The sequence below is a fragment of the Cyprinus carpio genome, chromosome A2 (genome assembly GCF_018340385.1).
Source record: "Cyprinus carpio isolate SPL01 chromosome A2, ASM1834038v1, whole genome shotgun sequence".
Lineage (NCBI taxonomy): Eukaryota > Metazoa > Chordata > Actinopteri > Cypriniformes > Cyprinidae > Cyprinus > Cyprinus carpio.
In genome coordinates this window covers 26,507,081-26,521,777 of record NC_056573.1, presented here as the reverse complement: position 1 = coordinate 26,521,777, position 14,697 = coordinate 26,507,081, and the positions used below count along the sequence as shown (strand labels likewise).

Below are 14,697 nucleotides of genomic sequence, written 5' to 3'. Positions count from 1 at the left end.
AATTTGGCATATCGCATTTTTTAAAAATATTTCAATCTCATTTTGATTCATTTTATAGATTATTTTAGATCCAACACGTTGTTTGATGCAGTTACTTGGGTTTTTATATTCTTTTTTCCACAAGCTGCCTTCAAACACCTGATCACAGAGTCACAGCGCCATCTACAACTGCTCAGCTGAACTGTGTTAACCACTCAATTGAATCCCCAGTATATCAACTCTAACAGCATTCATAAACCATTTTACTTTTGTAATGTTGCAATATTAAAGAGCGATACAGGATATCCAATGTGAGAAAATGTAGCTTGGGACTTGATTTTATTCACTGGATTTATTGCAATTCTAAATTGCATTGTTATTTATTAGTATTATTTTTATATATTATATATATTTTTTGCAGTGTGCATCTGTGCATGCTCTATGGGTTAATAATTGCTATGCAGGACGATTTTGTGACTGTTTGCATACATTTTTTCAGATGAATGTAATGTAATGAAAAATCATTTATTTAACCCTCAACTCGCTCGAAAGCATGTATGATTTTCTTTTTCTGTGGAACACAAATGGAGGTGTTTAGCAGGATGTCCACACACTGCTCTTTTGCATACAATGAAAAGTGACACAAAATTACCTGAAAAAATATAATTTTATTAGTATGTAGGCTACCGTTTCTCCATTCATTATGTTTATTTCCTTGTCATAGCAGCTCGGAAAACAAATCAAATGCATCCTGCATCCTGCAACAACTTTTACTGTAGAAAATATAGGAAACTCCCAATCCAGATATGAATATGCAGAACTGGTCAAATTGACTTTCAGACCTCAAATCAATTTTTCTAGTTTTGAGATCCACAAGATCTTGATTCCATCTGGATTAAGGCCTTGAAACCAATGGCAATAACAAAAGATATGGCCTATAAGACGGAATATACAGTATATTTAGATTAAATTTTATACAGGCCTATTAAGTTAGCTATTAGAATTAGTTTACTGAAAAGCCTTGGATTAACCTAAATTTGGCATATCGAATTTTTTACAAATATTTTACTCTCATTTTGATTCATTTTATAGATTATTTTAGATCCAACACGTTGTTTGATGCAGTTACTTGGGTTTTTATATTATTTTTCCCACAAGCTGTCTTCAAACGCAATAAGCAGTTTATTGTCTTTGGTGGTTTACCATATCAAAGTCAACAGGTAAAGCCCCGTGTTTCAACCCTCCACTGTTGTCCTGGAAACTGATCCTGAGTCAGTTCTGCACTGTCATGTGACGCGACCGCGGATCACTGCGTACAGCAACAGCCGATCTGAGAGCAGCACAAGAGGCGGATACAGTATCCGGGCTAGAGGCGAGCCAGGCGCTTCGTGGTCTCTTGTGATTGGTCGAGAGCGTCAGCTGTGGACCAATGAGCGGCAGACATCTGTGCAGCCACGCGCTTTTCCCGGAGCCACGGATAAACCGAGCGCAGCAGAGCGCGAGCGCGAGACGGAGAGAAGGAGCGTGCGGGTTCATTCCTGACATTAACAAAAATGCAAATGATTACATTATTCCAGATCGTTTCTGCCTTATTATTGGCACTGGCTGCCAATGCAGAGGTGTACTTTAAAGAGCAGTTTCTGGATGGAGGTGAGTGTTTCAGCTGAACTTGCACGTCATGGTTGATTCGTAGCTCACAACATTAAAAGTGACATTAAAATGGGTTATCGAATGAATAATTAACAGGCTGTGATGTTTAATTATAATTTTGTTATGTTTGGAAAGTGCATCTGATTACTTATTACTTAGCAGTATTGGTTTCTGCATATTAGTTTGACAAAGCAAAAATGAAACCATCAAAAATTATTCTTTCTTTCTTTCTTTCTTTCTTTCTTTCTTTCTTTCTTTCTTTCTTTCTTTCTTTCTTTCTTTCTTTCTTTCTTTCTTTCTTTCTTTCTTTCTTTCTTTCTTTCCATTGCACAATGAATGTTACAGTGCTGAAGAAGTGCGTTATGACACATGTTGCATATTTATTAACCTTTAAAAACATAAAATTAAAATTTTAGGTTAAATTTGAGCTTCTGTATGCTTGTGTACTCCTACAATTTGACAAAATAAACAATTAGAAGCAAAAAAAATTATGTTGTGGGACAATGAACCAGAGGTTCTGATGACTCGTCTTGCACTCAGGGGCGTGTCCAAATGTTTGTCCAATAAAGTGCTCTGTTGAATGAGAAGCCACGCCCACTGAGACCCAATACAGCAATAGATGTTTAATAATGCAAATAAATGCAAATAAATCCTATTACCTGTTGAAATAGTTTTATGGCATGTCACCACAGGATGCTACTTAATTTTCATGTGCCCACTGCATCATTCCAGGCCTTGTCTAATTGGTTTGTTAATTGCACAAGATGTGTTTATGTATATGCATTTAATCATTTAATTATGCTAGTGCAAATGAAAGCAAAACTTGCATCAGCACATGCATGTGTCTATCAAGAAGAACAGGAAGTTTCTGAACTTATTCCACTAACTTCCTTAAATATCAATCATTAAATGTGTGTGGAATGTGACTGGACCTGCAACCCTCATAAATTCATCTCGTTTCCTCTTCAAGTTTATAAACAAAGAGCTAGATAAATGCTTTTTTGTACAATTTGGGTTAGTAAGTTAGTTGACAATGACAAATATTCATATGTTGTTTTTTTTTTAATAATGTCTTTTTAAATAAAAATGTAACTATTATTTTTACTGATTATTTAGCACCTAATTTTTCAATTTTTTTATTGTCATTTGTTATTATTATTCTTGTCATTTCTTGTTTTGTTTTAAAGCTTTGGCAATACTTTATATAAACACAATCATGCCAATAATGTATTTTTAAAAATGTATGTGCATGCAATTTCCTTTGTAGGAAGGTAATCATATTTCAGTTAACATTTATTTAATTTCAAGTAATGAAAATGTTTTAAAATGGTTTTAGATTTACTTAACTATAATAACTCTTGTTTTTTTTTATATAACTGATGAACTTTGCAACATTGACGCTGTTATCGAGCTGAACTGAATCTCAATTGATTTGTCTTCTGAAGAGCTGCTGTACAGCTAAAATGGAATTTATTTCATAATAGTTGAAATTGAAAACATAAACACTTATTTTCCAGTTTTTTAATGTGCAGCTGCTTTGATACAGTCCGTATATTTGCATGCATTTTCACTTTCTAGGATGCTTTTCACGTTCTCAACTCATCCTTATTCACAGTTGCATTCACTTTTATCATTTTAGCCTTATTTCTTTGCTTCTAACTTTTTTTTTATTCGCATTCGCAGATGCCTGGAAGAGTCGATGGCTGAACTCCGAGCACAAGTCTGACTATGGCCAGTTCAAACTGACTGCTGGAAACTTCTACGGAGACGCTGAGAAAGACAAGGGTAGGCGTTTGCATCCCTAAAAACTGGTTCAGCAAAGAAGCCGAGTTTGCTTGACTTTTGCTCTCTCTTTGTGCACCAACAGGTCTGCAGACCAGCCAGGATGCCCGTTTCTACGCCACCTCCGCCCGCTTCGAGCCCTTCAGCAACGAGGGCAAACCTCTGGTGATCCAGTTCACCGTCAAACACGAGCAGAAGATCGACTGCGGAGGCGGATACGTTAAAGTCTTCCCGGCTGATCTCAACCAGGCTGACATGCACGGAGACTCCCAGTATTACGTCATGTTCGGTACGTCCACCGTAACCCCTGGATTCATTATAGGAAACGGGTCATTTATTTATGTTTTCTGGTCTAAATCATCTCAACAGGGCCGGATATCTGTGGCTACAGCACCAAGAAGGTTCACGTCATCTTCAACTACAAAGGCAAGAACCACCTCATCAAGAAAGATATCAAATGCAAGGTGAGGTCCTTTTAAAAAGTCAAGTTAAATCCAAGGGTTGGTTTATATTCAGTAATATGACACTATCAGACAAGAACAGAATTTGATTGGATAATGACACTGTTATTGAACTGAACTGAATCATGACATTATTGACTTCTGTGGACTTTACATCAAAAATGTTATTTATTTCAGTGTTACTTCACTGAGACATAATTATTATTTTTTTTTATCAATATTGTGAATCATTTTTTTTATTTTTGTATTTTCCTTTTTAATTTGTTGATTTTTTTTTTATTTTATTTTTATATATATATTTTTTAATATACAGTACGCGCATATAGTTTTTATAAATTTTTCCAGTTTTATTTTTACTTATTTTAGTACATTGGGTTAAGCTGAATTAAAATGTAAAATGTTGCCTTGGCAACTAGCTAGTTAACGTTTATTTTGTTTAGAGTAACACTTTTTTATGGTTTTAATTTTAGTTTTTAATTTTAGTTTAGTTTTAAACCCTGGTTTGTTTTGTATTGAACTAAACTGAATTCAAATTTGAAACAACCTGAAAATCTGGTTCCAGTATATATTTTTTTGCCATATTTTGTATATTTTTAAAATCTATTTTATTATAAATATATGTGTGTGTGTGTGTGTGTGTGTGTGTGTGTGTGTGTGTGTGTGTGTGTATATATATATATATATATATATATATATATATATATATATATATATATATATATATATTATATATATATATATATATATATATTACACACATATATATATATATATAATGTGAACATATAACATAAATAAATAAAACTAAGTATTGAGTAAATTAAGTAATTAATATTGTAAGCCCCTGAAATATATTTAAAAATTTATTTTGCTATGTATAGTTTGAAAGTCAATAAATTTGAAATTTCTAAAATATATATTAATATATAAATGTATATATTTCATTTACAACATATATTCAGCCTATTTGTAACATATATTTTAGCCAGAATTTTTTTTTTTTTTTAATGTATATATATATATATATATATATTATATATATATATATATATATATAATATATATATATATATATATATATATATATATATATATATATATATATATATAATATATATATATATATATATTAGCCATATGAGTTGAGAGCATCTGTAATGCAAATGTCATAGAATGAAATTAAGACTTTAAAACGAGCTCTCTAAATGAACTCTCTCTCTTTCTCTCCAGGATGATGAATTGACTCACTTGTACACACTGATTCTGAATCCGGATCAGACGTACGAGGTGAAGATCGACAACGAGAAGGTGGAGTCCGGCTCTCTGGAGGAGGACTGGGACTTCCTGCCCCCGAAGAAGATCAAGGACCCCGAAGCCAAGAAACCTGAGGACTGGGACGACCGCGCCAAGATCGACGACGAGACGGACACCAAACCTGAGGTTCGACTCTGTTTCCCATCACCTGTGAGGCACAGCTGGCTCGGTTTCGTCTTTTAACACTGACTGTCTGATGTTGTCAGGACTGGGATAAGCCTGAGAATATTCCCGATCCAGACGCCAAGAAGCCAGACGACTGGGATGAGGATATGGACGGAGAGTGGGAACCCGCCGTGATCCCAAACCCGGAGTATAAGGTACAGATTCACATGCTTGAAGACACTTCCACAGCATTTCAGGCCTCTGATGTTCATTTATTGTTGCGTTTTGGTGCAGGGTGAGTGGAAACCCAAACAGATTGACAACCCTAACTACAAGGGCCTCTGGGTGCATCCTGAAATCGACAACCCTGAATACACTCCGGATGCTGAGATCTACAAATTCGACAACATTGGAGTCATTGGGCTGGATCTCTGGCAGGTAAGACACCTTAGTGTTGCCATAAAATAACCTTTCATTTCTCAATTATCAAAAACCTACTACGGTAAATATATTAGTGGACTTCCGGAAGTATTAGCATATAGCAAATATTTTTATTTATTTATTGTTTAACATAAAATAGCCTTCTAATTTTTTATTATGAAAATCTTACTGATATATAAGTGCACTTCGAAAAGTATCAGCATATAGGAAATATTTTCAATATATATATTTTGCAAATTTATTTTATTATTTTTTTTATTCTCAATATTACCATAAAATAGCATTGTATTTCATAATTATGAAAACCCTATTAACTATATAAGTGAACCTCAGGAAGCATTATAAAACTTTAAAAAATAATGCAATTTGGGATTAACAATATATTCACAGAGATTGTGACAAGCATATTGTGTTGATTGTAATGTGATTTTTATTATGCCAGTTCAGTTTTCTGAAAACTTTAGCACTAGTTGATGTTAACTAGATTTTTATTGAATTTTAGTTCTTGGTTGAACTTTTTCAGTCTGTTTATTTGATTGAAATGATGGTTCCTCACACCTTTAAGCCATTTCAGAGGAATTACTAAATATCAAGATTATTAAAGTTAACTGAAACCATTAAGATTTGTTACTTGAAATAAAATAAATGTTAACTGAAATGAAATAAATGTAATTAAAAGCTATATAAAAAAATATAAAAACACAAAAAATTACTTGCACTTAAAATTATTTAAATATTAAAAATATTTATTTATTTGATTTTAGACATTTTAATTAATTTTATAATTTGTATTATTATTATTATTATTATTAATCTATATCGTCCAGTCCTACTTATATCTGTACGTAGCAGTATTATTTTAGTTTTTTTAAGCAAGTAATTGTTATTCATATTTTTGAATGACTTTTTATTTTAATGTTTTTCAAAAGTTAAAGTTTTAATAAATTCGTTATGTGTGTTTTGTAGCATTTGAATTAGTTTTTGTTTATGTCTATGTAGTTTTTATTAATTTTAATTAATTTTTAGTTTGCTGTTTTAGTACATCAAGTTAAACTAAATGAAAATGAGAAGTATTTTCAATATTTTATTTTATTTTATTTCAAGTAAAGTGTTTATGGTTTAGTTTAGTTTGAGTTAAGAATACTTTAGTTTGAGCTATAATAACCCTGGAGTGTGCTTGTAAACTCAATAGCAAGTTTGGAAGTTTGCACATTAAACCACTTTAAGAGGCGCTTTCAGTTCATTGTGAGAAACGCCAACATGTTTGTGTTTCTGTTTCATCACTCCAGGTGAAGTCCGGCACTATATTTGACAACTTCTTCATCACAGACGACGTGAAGGAAGCTGAGGATTTCGGAAATGAAACGTGGGGTGCTACAAAGGTAAGAGTTTGATTTGAGCATCTTGCTGAGCTTGTGAATATGCAATAAAAATGCATTTATTAAATGCATTCTGTCTCGCCGCAGGGTCCCGAGAAGAAAATGAAGGAGGAACAGGATGAGAAGAAACGCAAAGAGGAGGAGGAGGAGAAGAACAAGGAGCAGAGCACAGAAGCAGATGAGGGGGAGGAGGAGGAGGATGAAGGCGAGGAGGAAGAGGAGGAGGACGAGGCAGACGAGTCTCCAGAGGAGGAAGGAGACAATGATGCGCTTCCCAAAGACGAACTGTAACGCAGGAAGTAGATTACCATCCACATTCCGTGGTTGCCAGGGAAACGACTGCAGTGCATTCATTCTAAACGCGGCGCTCTTAGAGAGGGCGATGACGTCGTGATGATGTCATAGAGGGCGACCGGCAGTCCTCAACCCATATGTTTAATTTGTGACCATTGACCCTTAACGAGCCAGTTTTTTTTTTGTTATTGATTTTTTTTGTTATTGAAGTTACCAGGAGTCTTTTAATGCTGATCTATGATCAGTTCATTGTGCCTTTCATGTTTGTAAAATCAATGCCCATATTAGTACATGACGATGGTGTTAGCTTGAAGGAACTAGACTAAAATCATGAAGTTTACTTGAATTACAGTTATAATTATGGAAGCCCGTTTTCACCACGGAGTACAAAAATAAAAAAAGATCATTTTTAGCGACGTTTAGCTCACAATTCAGACGACTTCATGTAATTATTGGTTTATATCTCACAATCGGGACTTTTTGTCTCAGAGTTCGGAGGAAAAAAAAAGTAAAAGTTGTGAGATTTAAACTTATAAAACTTAGAAAAAATCTGAATTGTAAGATTTAAACTCGAAATTGTGAGATGTAAACTTGAAATACTGAAAAAAAAGTCAAAATTGTGAGATTTAAACTCAAAAATGCGAGATATAAAGTAAAAATTGTGAGATATAAACTCATAGCTCTGAGATAAAATTCTGCATTGTGAGAAATCGTATTTATCTGAATTTTTTTATTCTGTGGTAGAAAAAAAAACAATTCAGAAAATCCGAAAACTGCGATTTATATCTCGCAATTCAGACCAACTTTTTTTTTTTTTTTTTTTTTTTTTTTTTTTTTTTTTTTGTGCGAAATGAAGTCTGAACTGTGACATAAAAAGTCAAAATTATATTTTTATTTATTTTTATTTTTTTCTGTAGTGGAAACGGACTTCCAAACACATTAAAGAATGTTACTGGGATGTTACACAGCTTGAACAGTTGTTTCTCCTCATCGCAGAAATGTGATGAAACGGAAGAATGGAGGATGGTGATTTTCGCCCTATTGTTATTAATAAGAGATTAATCCGATCACAGGCTGGGTTTCAAACTCTAGTCCTCATTTCTGAAACATGAGCAGAACAAAATCATGTTTGGGTAGATTATTGCAGGAAAACACAACGATATACACAAATTCATTCTGCTTGTATTTCATCAACGAGGACTGATGAATGTTTGTTCTGTAGTGCAAAAGAAATTTACAACGACGTAATGTTCCCTTGGCACTGAAGATTTAGTTTTGTTCTGTAACCGCAGCATGTGTGCTGTGGTGGTTATCATATGAATCTCCTAAACAAGATATTCAGTAAAATTCCTTTTATTTTCCAGCTCTATTTATTACAAATGTCTTGCAGTTTGAGTTTGTTTTACCCTTTCAGATTATCAGTGGCAGTCGCATTTGTGATGTTCAGTTTGAAGCTGATGTAATTATTATTATTTTTTTTATATATATATATAAAATCTTTTGTTACTTGAAAATAAATGAGCTACAATAAGGGATGTGGTAATAGTTGCAGAGATCTCAAGGCTGCATTAAAATACACACTGTGAACTAAATCCTAAATGTTCAAATTGGATTAATACTGAAAATCCTGTTTAGTGACATTAAACCACCTTTTTACATGTTGAGAAAGTTGCCAAAGTTTTAATAAATAACTTTATTGTACATGCAGTTGTGATATTTTGTGAGTTTGAGCACATCGTGGTTTCATAATTCTTTATTTATTTATACTAATACAATTCAGGTTATCACACCAAAAGAACAGATGAAGGTATTTACACATTACACATTTCCCATTAATTTTCATGAATGCATCATTTCTCTGGAAGGTTTGTTCATCGTCAGCTTTAGTCACATGCATCTGAGTAAATATTTGGAGTTATACTCCCTTTTGTTTTGGTTTGGTTGATAAGTTTGTATTTGCAACATGAAAGCTGGACCACAAAAATGAATTGCACTTAAAAAAAAAAAAAGCTAGATCCCTGATAAGAAAGTTTTCCGGTCTCAAACCATCGCTGTAAGAATATTTAGAGCAGTGCAGGTGGTTAATCTAGTGTTAATCTCACTAAAGATATTCCACAGACATTATTCAATCATTTTTTTCATAGTTTGAACTGCTCAAAAGATGATAAAACAAGCAGTTAGAGACGAAGACGAATGCATGTTTAGGTTGTTTCTGGGAGTTGCATTATTTTCACAACGTGTTTTCTACAATGAAAAAGCTGATTTCATGCATTTACAAATCTGGTACACAAGATGGAGATATTTTACAGTAGAATACCGGCTATGTACAGTCAAACCAAAAATTATTCAGACACCAGATAATATTTTTTATATATTTTTTTTTACTAGTATAGTTCATTTAGGTAAGCGAGGATAGCAAAATAAAGGAAACTGTGACATATTATACCCAGAAATTCTTCATACAGTGGACTACCAGTAATATTTTACAATTTAGTTCCAAAAATTATTCAGACACTTTGACCTGACCATGTTTTGCTTAACCCGTTTAATCTCACCGGTCACAATAGTGACCGTAAAAAAGGTTTTCATTTATAAAGCTCTAAAAACCTTACTGACTGATGTTTTAGTGCACTTCCTGCAAATATGGAAAAAATAAAGGGTCTCAATGAAATCTGTGCAGTTTCACATGATTAGTGCAAATTGTAGCAGCTTATTTCCTGTTTGCACCTTGAGAAGATGATGACTGCATCAAAGCTCCAAAACTAAAGGCTAGTACAGTATGTCAGCATAAATATATGACAGATTTTTGGTACACATGATCTTTAGGGTGTCTAGTATTAATATAAGCATTCACATATATTTAGTTTTGTTGAGTGTGGTCATAGAATGAGTAAACATGCTGATGGTCACAATAGTGACCGGTGGGATAACAGTGAACTTAGGTATACAATATAAATCTAATTGCAGTTGCTGGAGAAAATGACAATAAAATGTTGCATTGACAAAATATTGCACTAAAGTAAAAATTCAAATATTACAAAAAAATTTCAATAATGATGTTTATACACAAAAAACAAAAATAAAAAAAAAATTTAATATATAACTCAAAAAAAAACAACAATTAAAAAATGCGATAATATAAGTTTAATTTTTTTATTTTTTTTTTATCTCAATGTTCCTATCAATGTTGCATAAGGTTTTTTGTATGCATAAGAGTAACCCTAGAATGTGATCAAACAGTTTAAAATATAGAAATATGTTCATTCAGTCCTCACCTTATCCCACTGGTCACAATTGTGACCGAACAATTTTTCACACACTTTTCCAAAAAAATTTCAAAAAATAATTATTGATTATTTCAAAGGGTTACTAATGACACATTTGGATATTTTCATGTCTGGGAAAAATTTGGGATTAAACGGGTTAAGTGTTATCTGACATTATCAAGATGAATCTGTTCTGACACAGTTTAACTCTGAATTCTTGTCATATTTTATTTCCATTTTCTAAACTATAGCAATAAACTTTGATAATATGTGCAATGTTGAAGCTGTATTTCTTCATACTATGGAATCAGAGGAACTTCAGATGCATGAACTGATATTTTCCTTTTATTTATTTTACTACAGTGAACTAGTAAATGTATCTCACATTCTCCCATAACAGTTTAACATATAATAATTATTAATTATTACATTTATAATATAATTACACATGTTATATATAATTTAGAACTAATTATTTTCTAGATTGTTTCTGTTCTGCTTTATGTTTTACATGCTTTCTACTTGATTTTGCATTTTAGATTAATAATATAAATAATTATGAACTATCTGTCCACATTCGTACGTTTGTTTCAGAGTAGCTTAGTAGGGCCAATACTTAAGAATACGTTAATAACTTAAAATAACTTAATTAAAATTAATTTCGTCGAAATAAACCGAAAAGATACGATCTTTAATGAATTAGTAACTCGCTCTTTTAGTTTGACATTGCGCGTTCACGAGACAGACTCCTGTGCGCGTGCTGCCGTGCTCGTGAATCAGGAAATATGGCGGCGCTCACGCCACTCAGTCAGGTAATGACTTTAAAAGTTGGATTAAAACTAAACTGTAAAGTACATTTTGGGAGGATTTGTCTTAATCGTGTTCTCTGGTTGTAGAAAATGCTGTTATGTCTTGTTTAAGTGCAAACACACGGAGATTGGGCTCTCCGGTGAAACGGGCGCAGTTATCGGTTGTTGTTAGCAATTATGTCATAGTTATTTTTTTCGGTTTTGCCTCGTTATGTATCGAAATGATGTCTAATAATTGATTTCTGACTGATTTGCTTTTTCAAGGTCGCCGTTTTGCAACTTTTCGACTCTCTTTATGTCGTGACAGCTGTTTGTGAGGCACCATGACGAAACTGATGTGCGTTATTTACGTGATTCCTGGCACTGAATTGTTCAGAATTTTGTTCGGAAACATTTATTTTTCTGATTTTGTCCGATGTATTATGTCAGCACACCGTTTGTCTGCTTTGTCTTTAACGAGAGAAACCAATGTTTTCGTCCTGTGACGTCATCGATGCCCACTACAGTCCCATTACTGTAATTTCAAGCAATTATCATTCATAGTTTACAGGATTTATTGTGAAATCTGACTACGAAAAAGAAGTTTTTTTTTTATGATACTACGAAAAATAAGTTTTTTTTATGATACTACGAAAAATGTTTTTTAAAAAAAATTTTATGATACTACGAAAAATACGTTTTTTTAATGATACTACGAAAAAAAAGTTTTTTTTATGATACTACGAAAAATAAGTTTTTTTTTATGATACTACGAAAAAAAAGTTTTTTTTTATGATACTACGAAAAATAATTTTTTTTTTATGATACTACGAAAAATACGTTTTTTCAATTATTTTTTTATGATACTACGAAAAATAAGTTTTTTTTTATGATACTACGAAAATTAAGTTTTTTTTTATGATACTACGAAAAATATTTTTTTTACATTTTTTTTTTATGATACTACGAAAAATACGTTTTTTTATGATACTACGAAAAAGAAGTTTTTTTATTATTTGTTTTTATGATACTACGAAAAATGTTTTTTTCTTTTAATGATACTATGAAAAATACGTTTTTTTTTTTTTTTTTTTAATGATACTACGAAAAATAAGTTTTTGTTTTTTTTTTGCTTTGGCCAAGACATATTTTTGATATTTAACTGATACTTGTTTTTTGTTATACTGGTAACACTTTACAGTAGTAAGTTAACTAACAATCAGCAATACATTTGTTAAGATACAGCTGTTCGTTGTCAAAATTATCGCAGATTAATATATGCTATTTATAATATAATATAGTATTTATAATATAAGTATTTTTCTATCATGTTGTAACTTTACTGTTATATTTATAATTTTACTGTACTTTTTTATTCATTTTCTCTCTTATTTATGCAGTTATCAAGTGGAAACCCTACATATGAGAGCTTCTACAGACAGGTAAATCACTTTACAATGCTGTTTAAAATGGAATTATCCCTGATATTATGCGCTCCCAATGTCAGTCATCAAGTATAATATCATACTGATGATGTGTTGTTCATTTTTAGCTCCATAATGCCACTATAATTTCCTCTCATCTCCTTTCCACTTTGATCCAGGTAAAACCGGGAAAGTGGGCGCCAAATAAGCTCCCCAAAATCTGCTCAGTTCTTGAAGAAATCAGGGCTTTCGGACAGCACGTTGGGTCAGGTGAGAGCCAATCATCCCATCACTGAACATCTGAAAGCCTGGAGATGCAGCGCTGGAGTTCTTGGCAGAAAATGAGTGTGTGTTTTGCCTCTCTTTACAGATCTGGGATCTGTCAGACCCTGAGAGAAAAGGTTACTTGGATAAAAAGGTAAATAGCATTGTTTCATGTCGGAATACACAATTAGATAATCTTTGACGACTTGATATCATTTATATCAGCTCTTCATTTATCTGAAGTATTAAATCTTGACTGTACAGTTTCACCACTGTGTTTGATGGAAAGTAATACTTATACAATTTATTAAAATATACTTTTAAGGAATATCACACATTTTTTGTCCATGTTTTAATTTAAACTGTAAACCTTGATTGTGCAGCGCTTTGTCTGCCAGAAAATAAAAGGAATTGTTACTTGTTAATTCATTACATTTTAAAGATGAATTAATTTGTTATTAAAGTGTTATGTGGTCATCTTTTTTTTTTTATAAATATGCATTCAATCACAAAACCTAATCCAATTAAAACAGACAACATAGAATTTCAGAAAAAATAAACATTTTATAAAGCCCTATTATTGTTTAAATTTTAATAAATTTAAAATTGAACGCTGCAGACACTGAATTTGGGAAAATATAATGGTCCACTCGTACATACTGTATGTGGGAAAATTGTAATGTTCAAAATGTCACTATAGAAATGGAAGCATTAGCTAAATTGAAAAGGCTGCCAAGCACTGTAATTTGTAAGAAATAAATATAATAATAAATAGCCTAAGTTATCTTATTAGTTGAAGATTAAGTGCTCTGAAGGGTTTATATGAAAATGCAGTTGATGTTGCATTTTGAGTTCAGTGTTATTTTACTGTAATTGAGATACTATTATATTTTTTTATTAATATTTTGAATTAGTTATATAAATTATATAAACTCATTACAAAAAAATTTTATAATTTAATTAAATAAATAAGTTTAAATATTAAGTGAAGTTTTAAAAAATAAAAATTATAAAAAAATTTTAAAAATATAAAATTTAAAATAAATTTTAGTACATCAAGTTGAAAATGTTGCTTTGGCAGCTAGCTAAAATAAAATAAGTTTAATTATTTATTTTTTTTAATTAAAAATGTTAAAATGTAATTTATTTCATGTAATGAAAGTGTATTTTAATTTTCTAATTTTTATTTATTTTTATTTATTTTTAAAAATTTTTTTTTTTTTTAATCAACAATAAAAACCTTAATAAAACTGCATTAACTCCATTAAGGGTTTCTTCTCTGCTCCTAAAAAAAGGGTTTCTTCTCTGCTCTGAGGCTGGTGGCTTCTGCTCAGGGAGGAAGTGACGTCAGTCTAAACAGTCTAAGCCAGAACATCTCTGCACCCATCCCTAAATTTGTGAGTATTGCCACTTTAGATATCTGAGCTGAAAATTCAATGATCCGCATATGTTTATCTGTAGATTTTATCCGAATAGCATGTGTATAAATAAAGATGTGGTGAAATGATGCTTTGTTAATAACACTTGTATGTGATCAGATACGATTCAGA

The 14,697-nt window shown here is 31.8% G+C and overlaps 1 protein-coding gene and 1 pseudogene across 1 annotated transcript; both read left to right on the top strand.

Annotated features, from left to right (window-relative positions):
- The first annotated feature begins 1,447 nt into the window (after nucleotides 1–1,447).
- LOC109102759 (calreticulin-like) lies at nucleotides 1,448–9,106 on the top strand. Its single transcript, XM_042712979.1, has 9 exons — nucleotides 1,448–1,629; nucleotides 3,313–3,414; nucleotides 3,497–3,700; nucleotides 3,781–3,875; nucleotides 5,103–5,312; nucleotides 5,393–5,506; nucleotides 5,586–5,729; nucleotides 7,022–7,114; nucleotides 7,199–9,106. Exons 1-9 carry the CDS (start codon nucleotides 1,533–1,535, stop codon nucleotides 7,400–7,402), a joined length of 1,263 nt encoding a protein of 420 aa, XP_042568913.1. The 5' UTR covers nucleotides 1,448–1,532; the 3' UTR covers nucleotides 7,403–9,106.
- A 2,313-nt stretch (nucleotides 9,107–11,419) lies between these two features.
- The window catches only part of LOC109074221, a 42,633-nt pseudogene continuing 39,355 nt past the window's right edge, over nucleotides 11,420–14,697 (top strand).

Coding starts and splice junctions, on each gene's coding strand:
- LOC109102759 (XM_042712979.1), top strand. CDS start 1,533: ATGCAAATGATTACATTATTCCAGATCGTTTCTGCCTTATTATTGGCA. Junction 3,876..5,102: donor AGAAAGATATCAAATGCAAG/GTGAGGTCCTTT, acceptor CTTTCTCTCCAG/GATGATGAATTGACTCACTT. Junction 7,115..7,198: donor AAACGTGGGGTGCTACAAAG/GTAAGAGTTTGA, acceptor GTCTCGCCGCAG/GGTCCCGAGAAGAAAATGAA.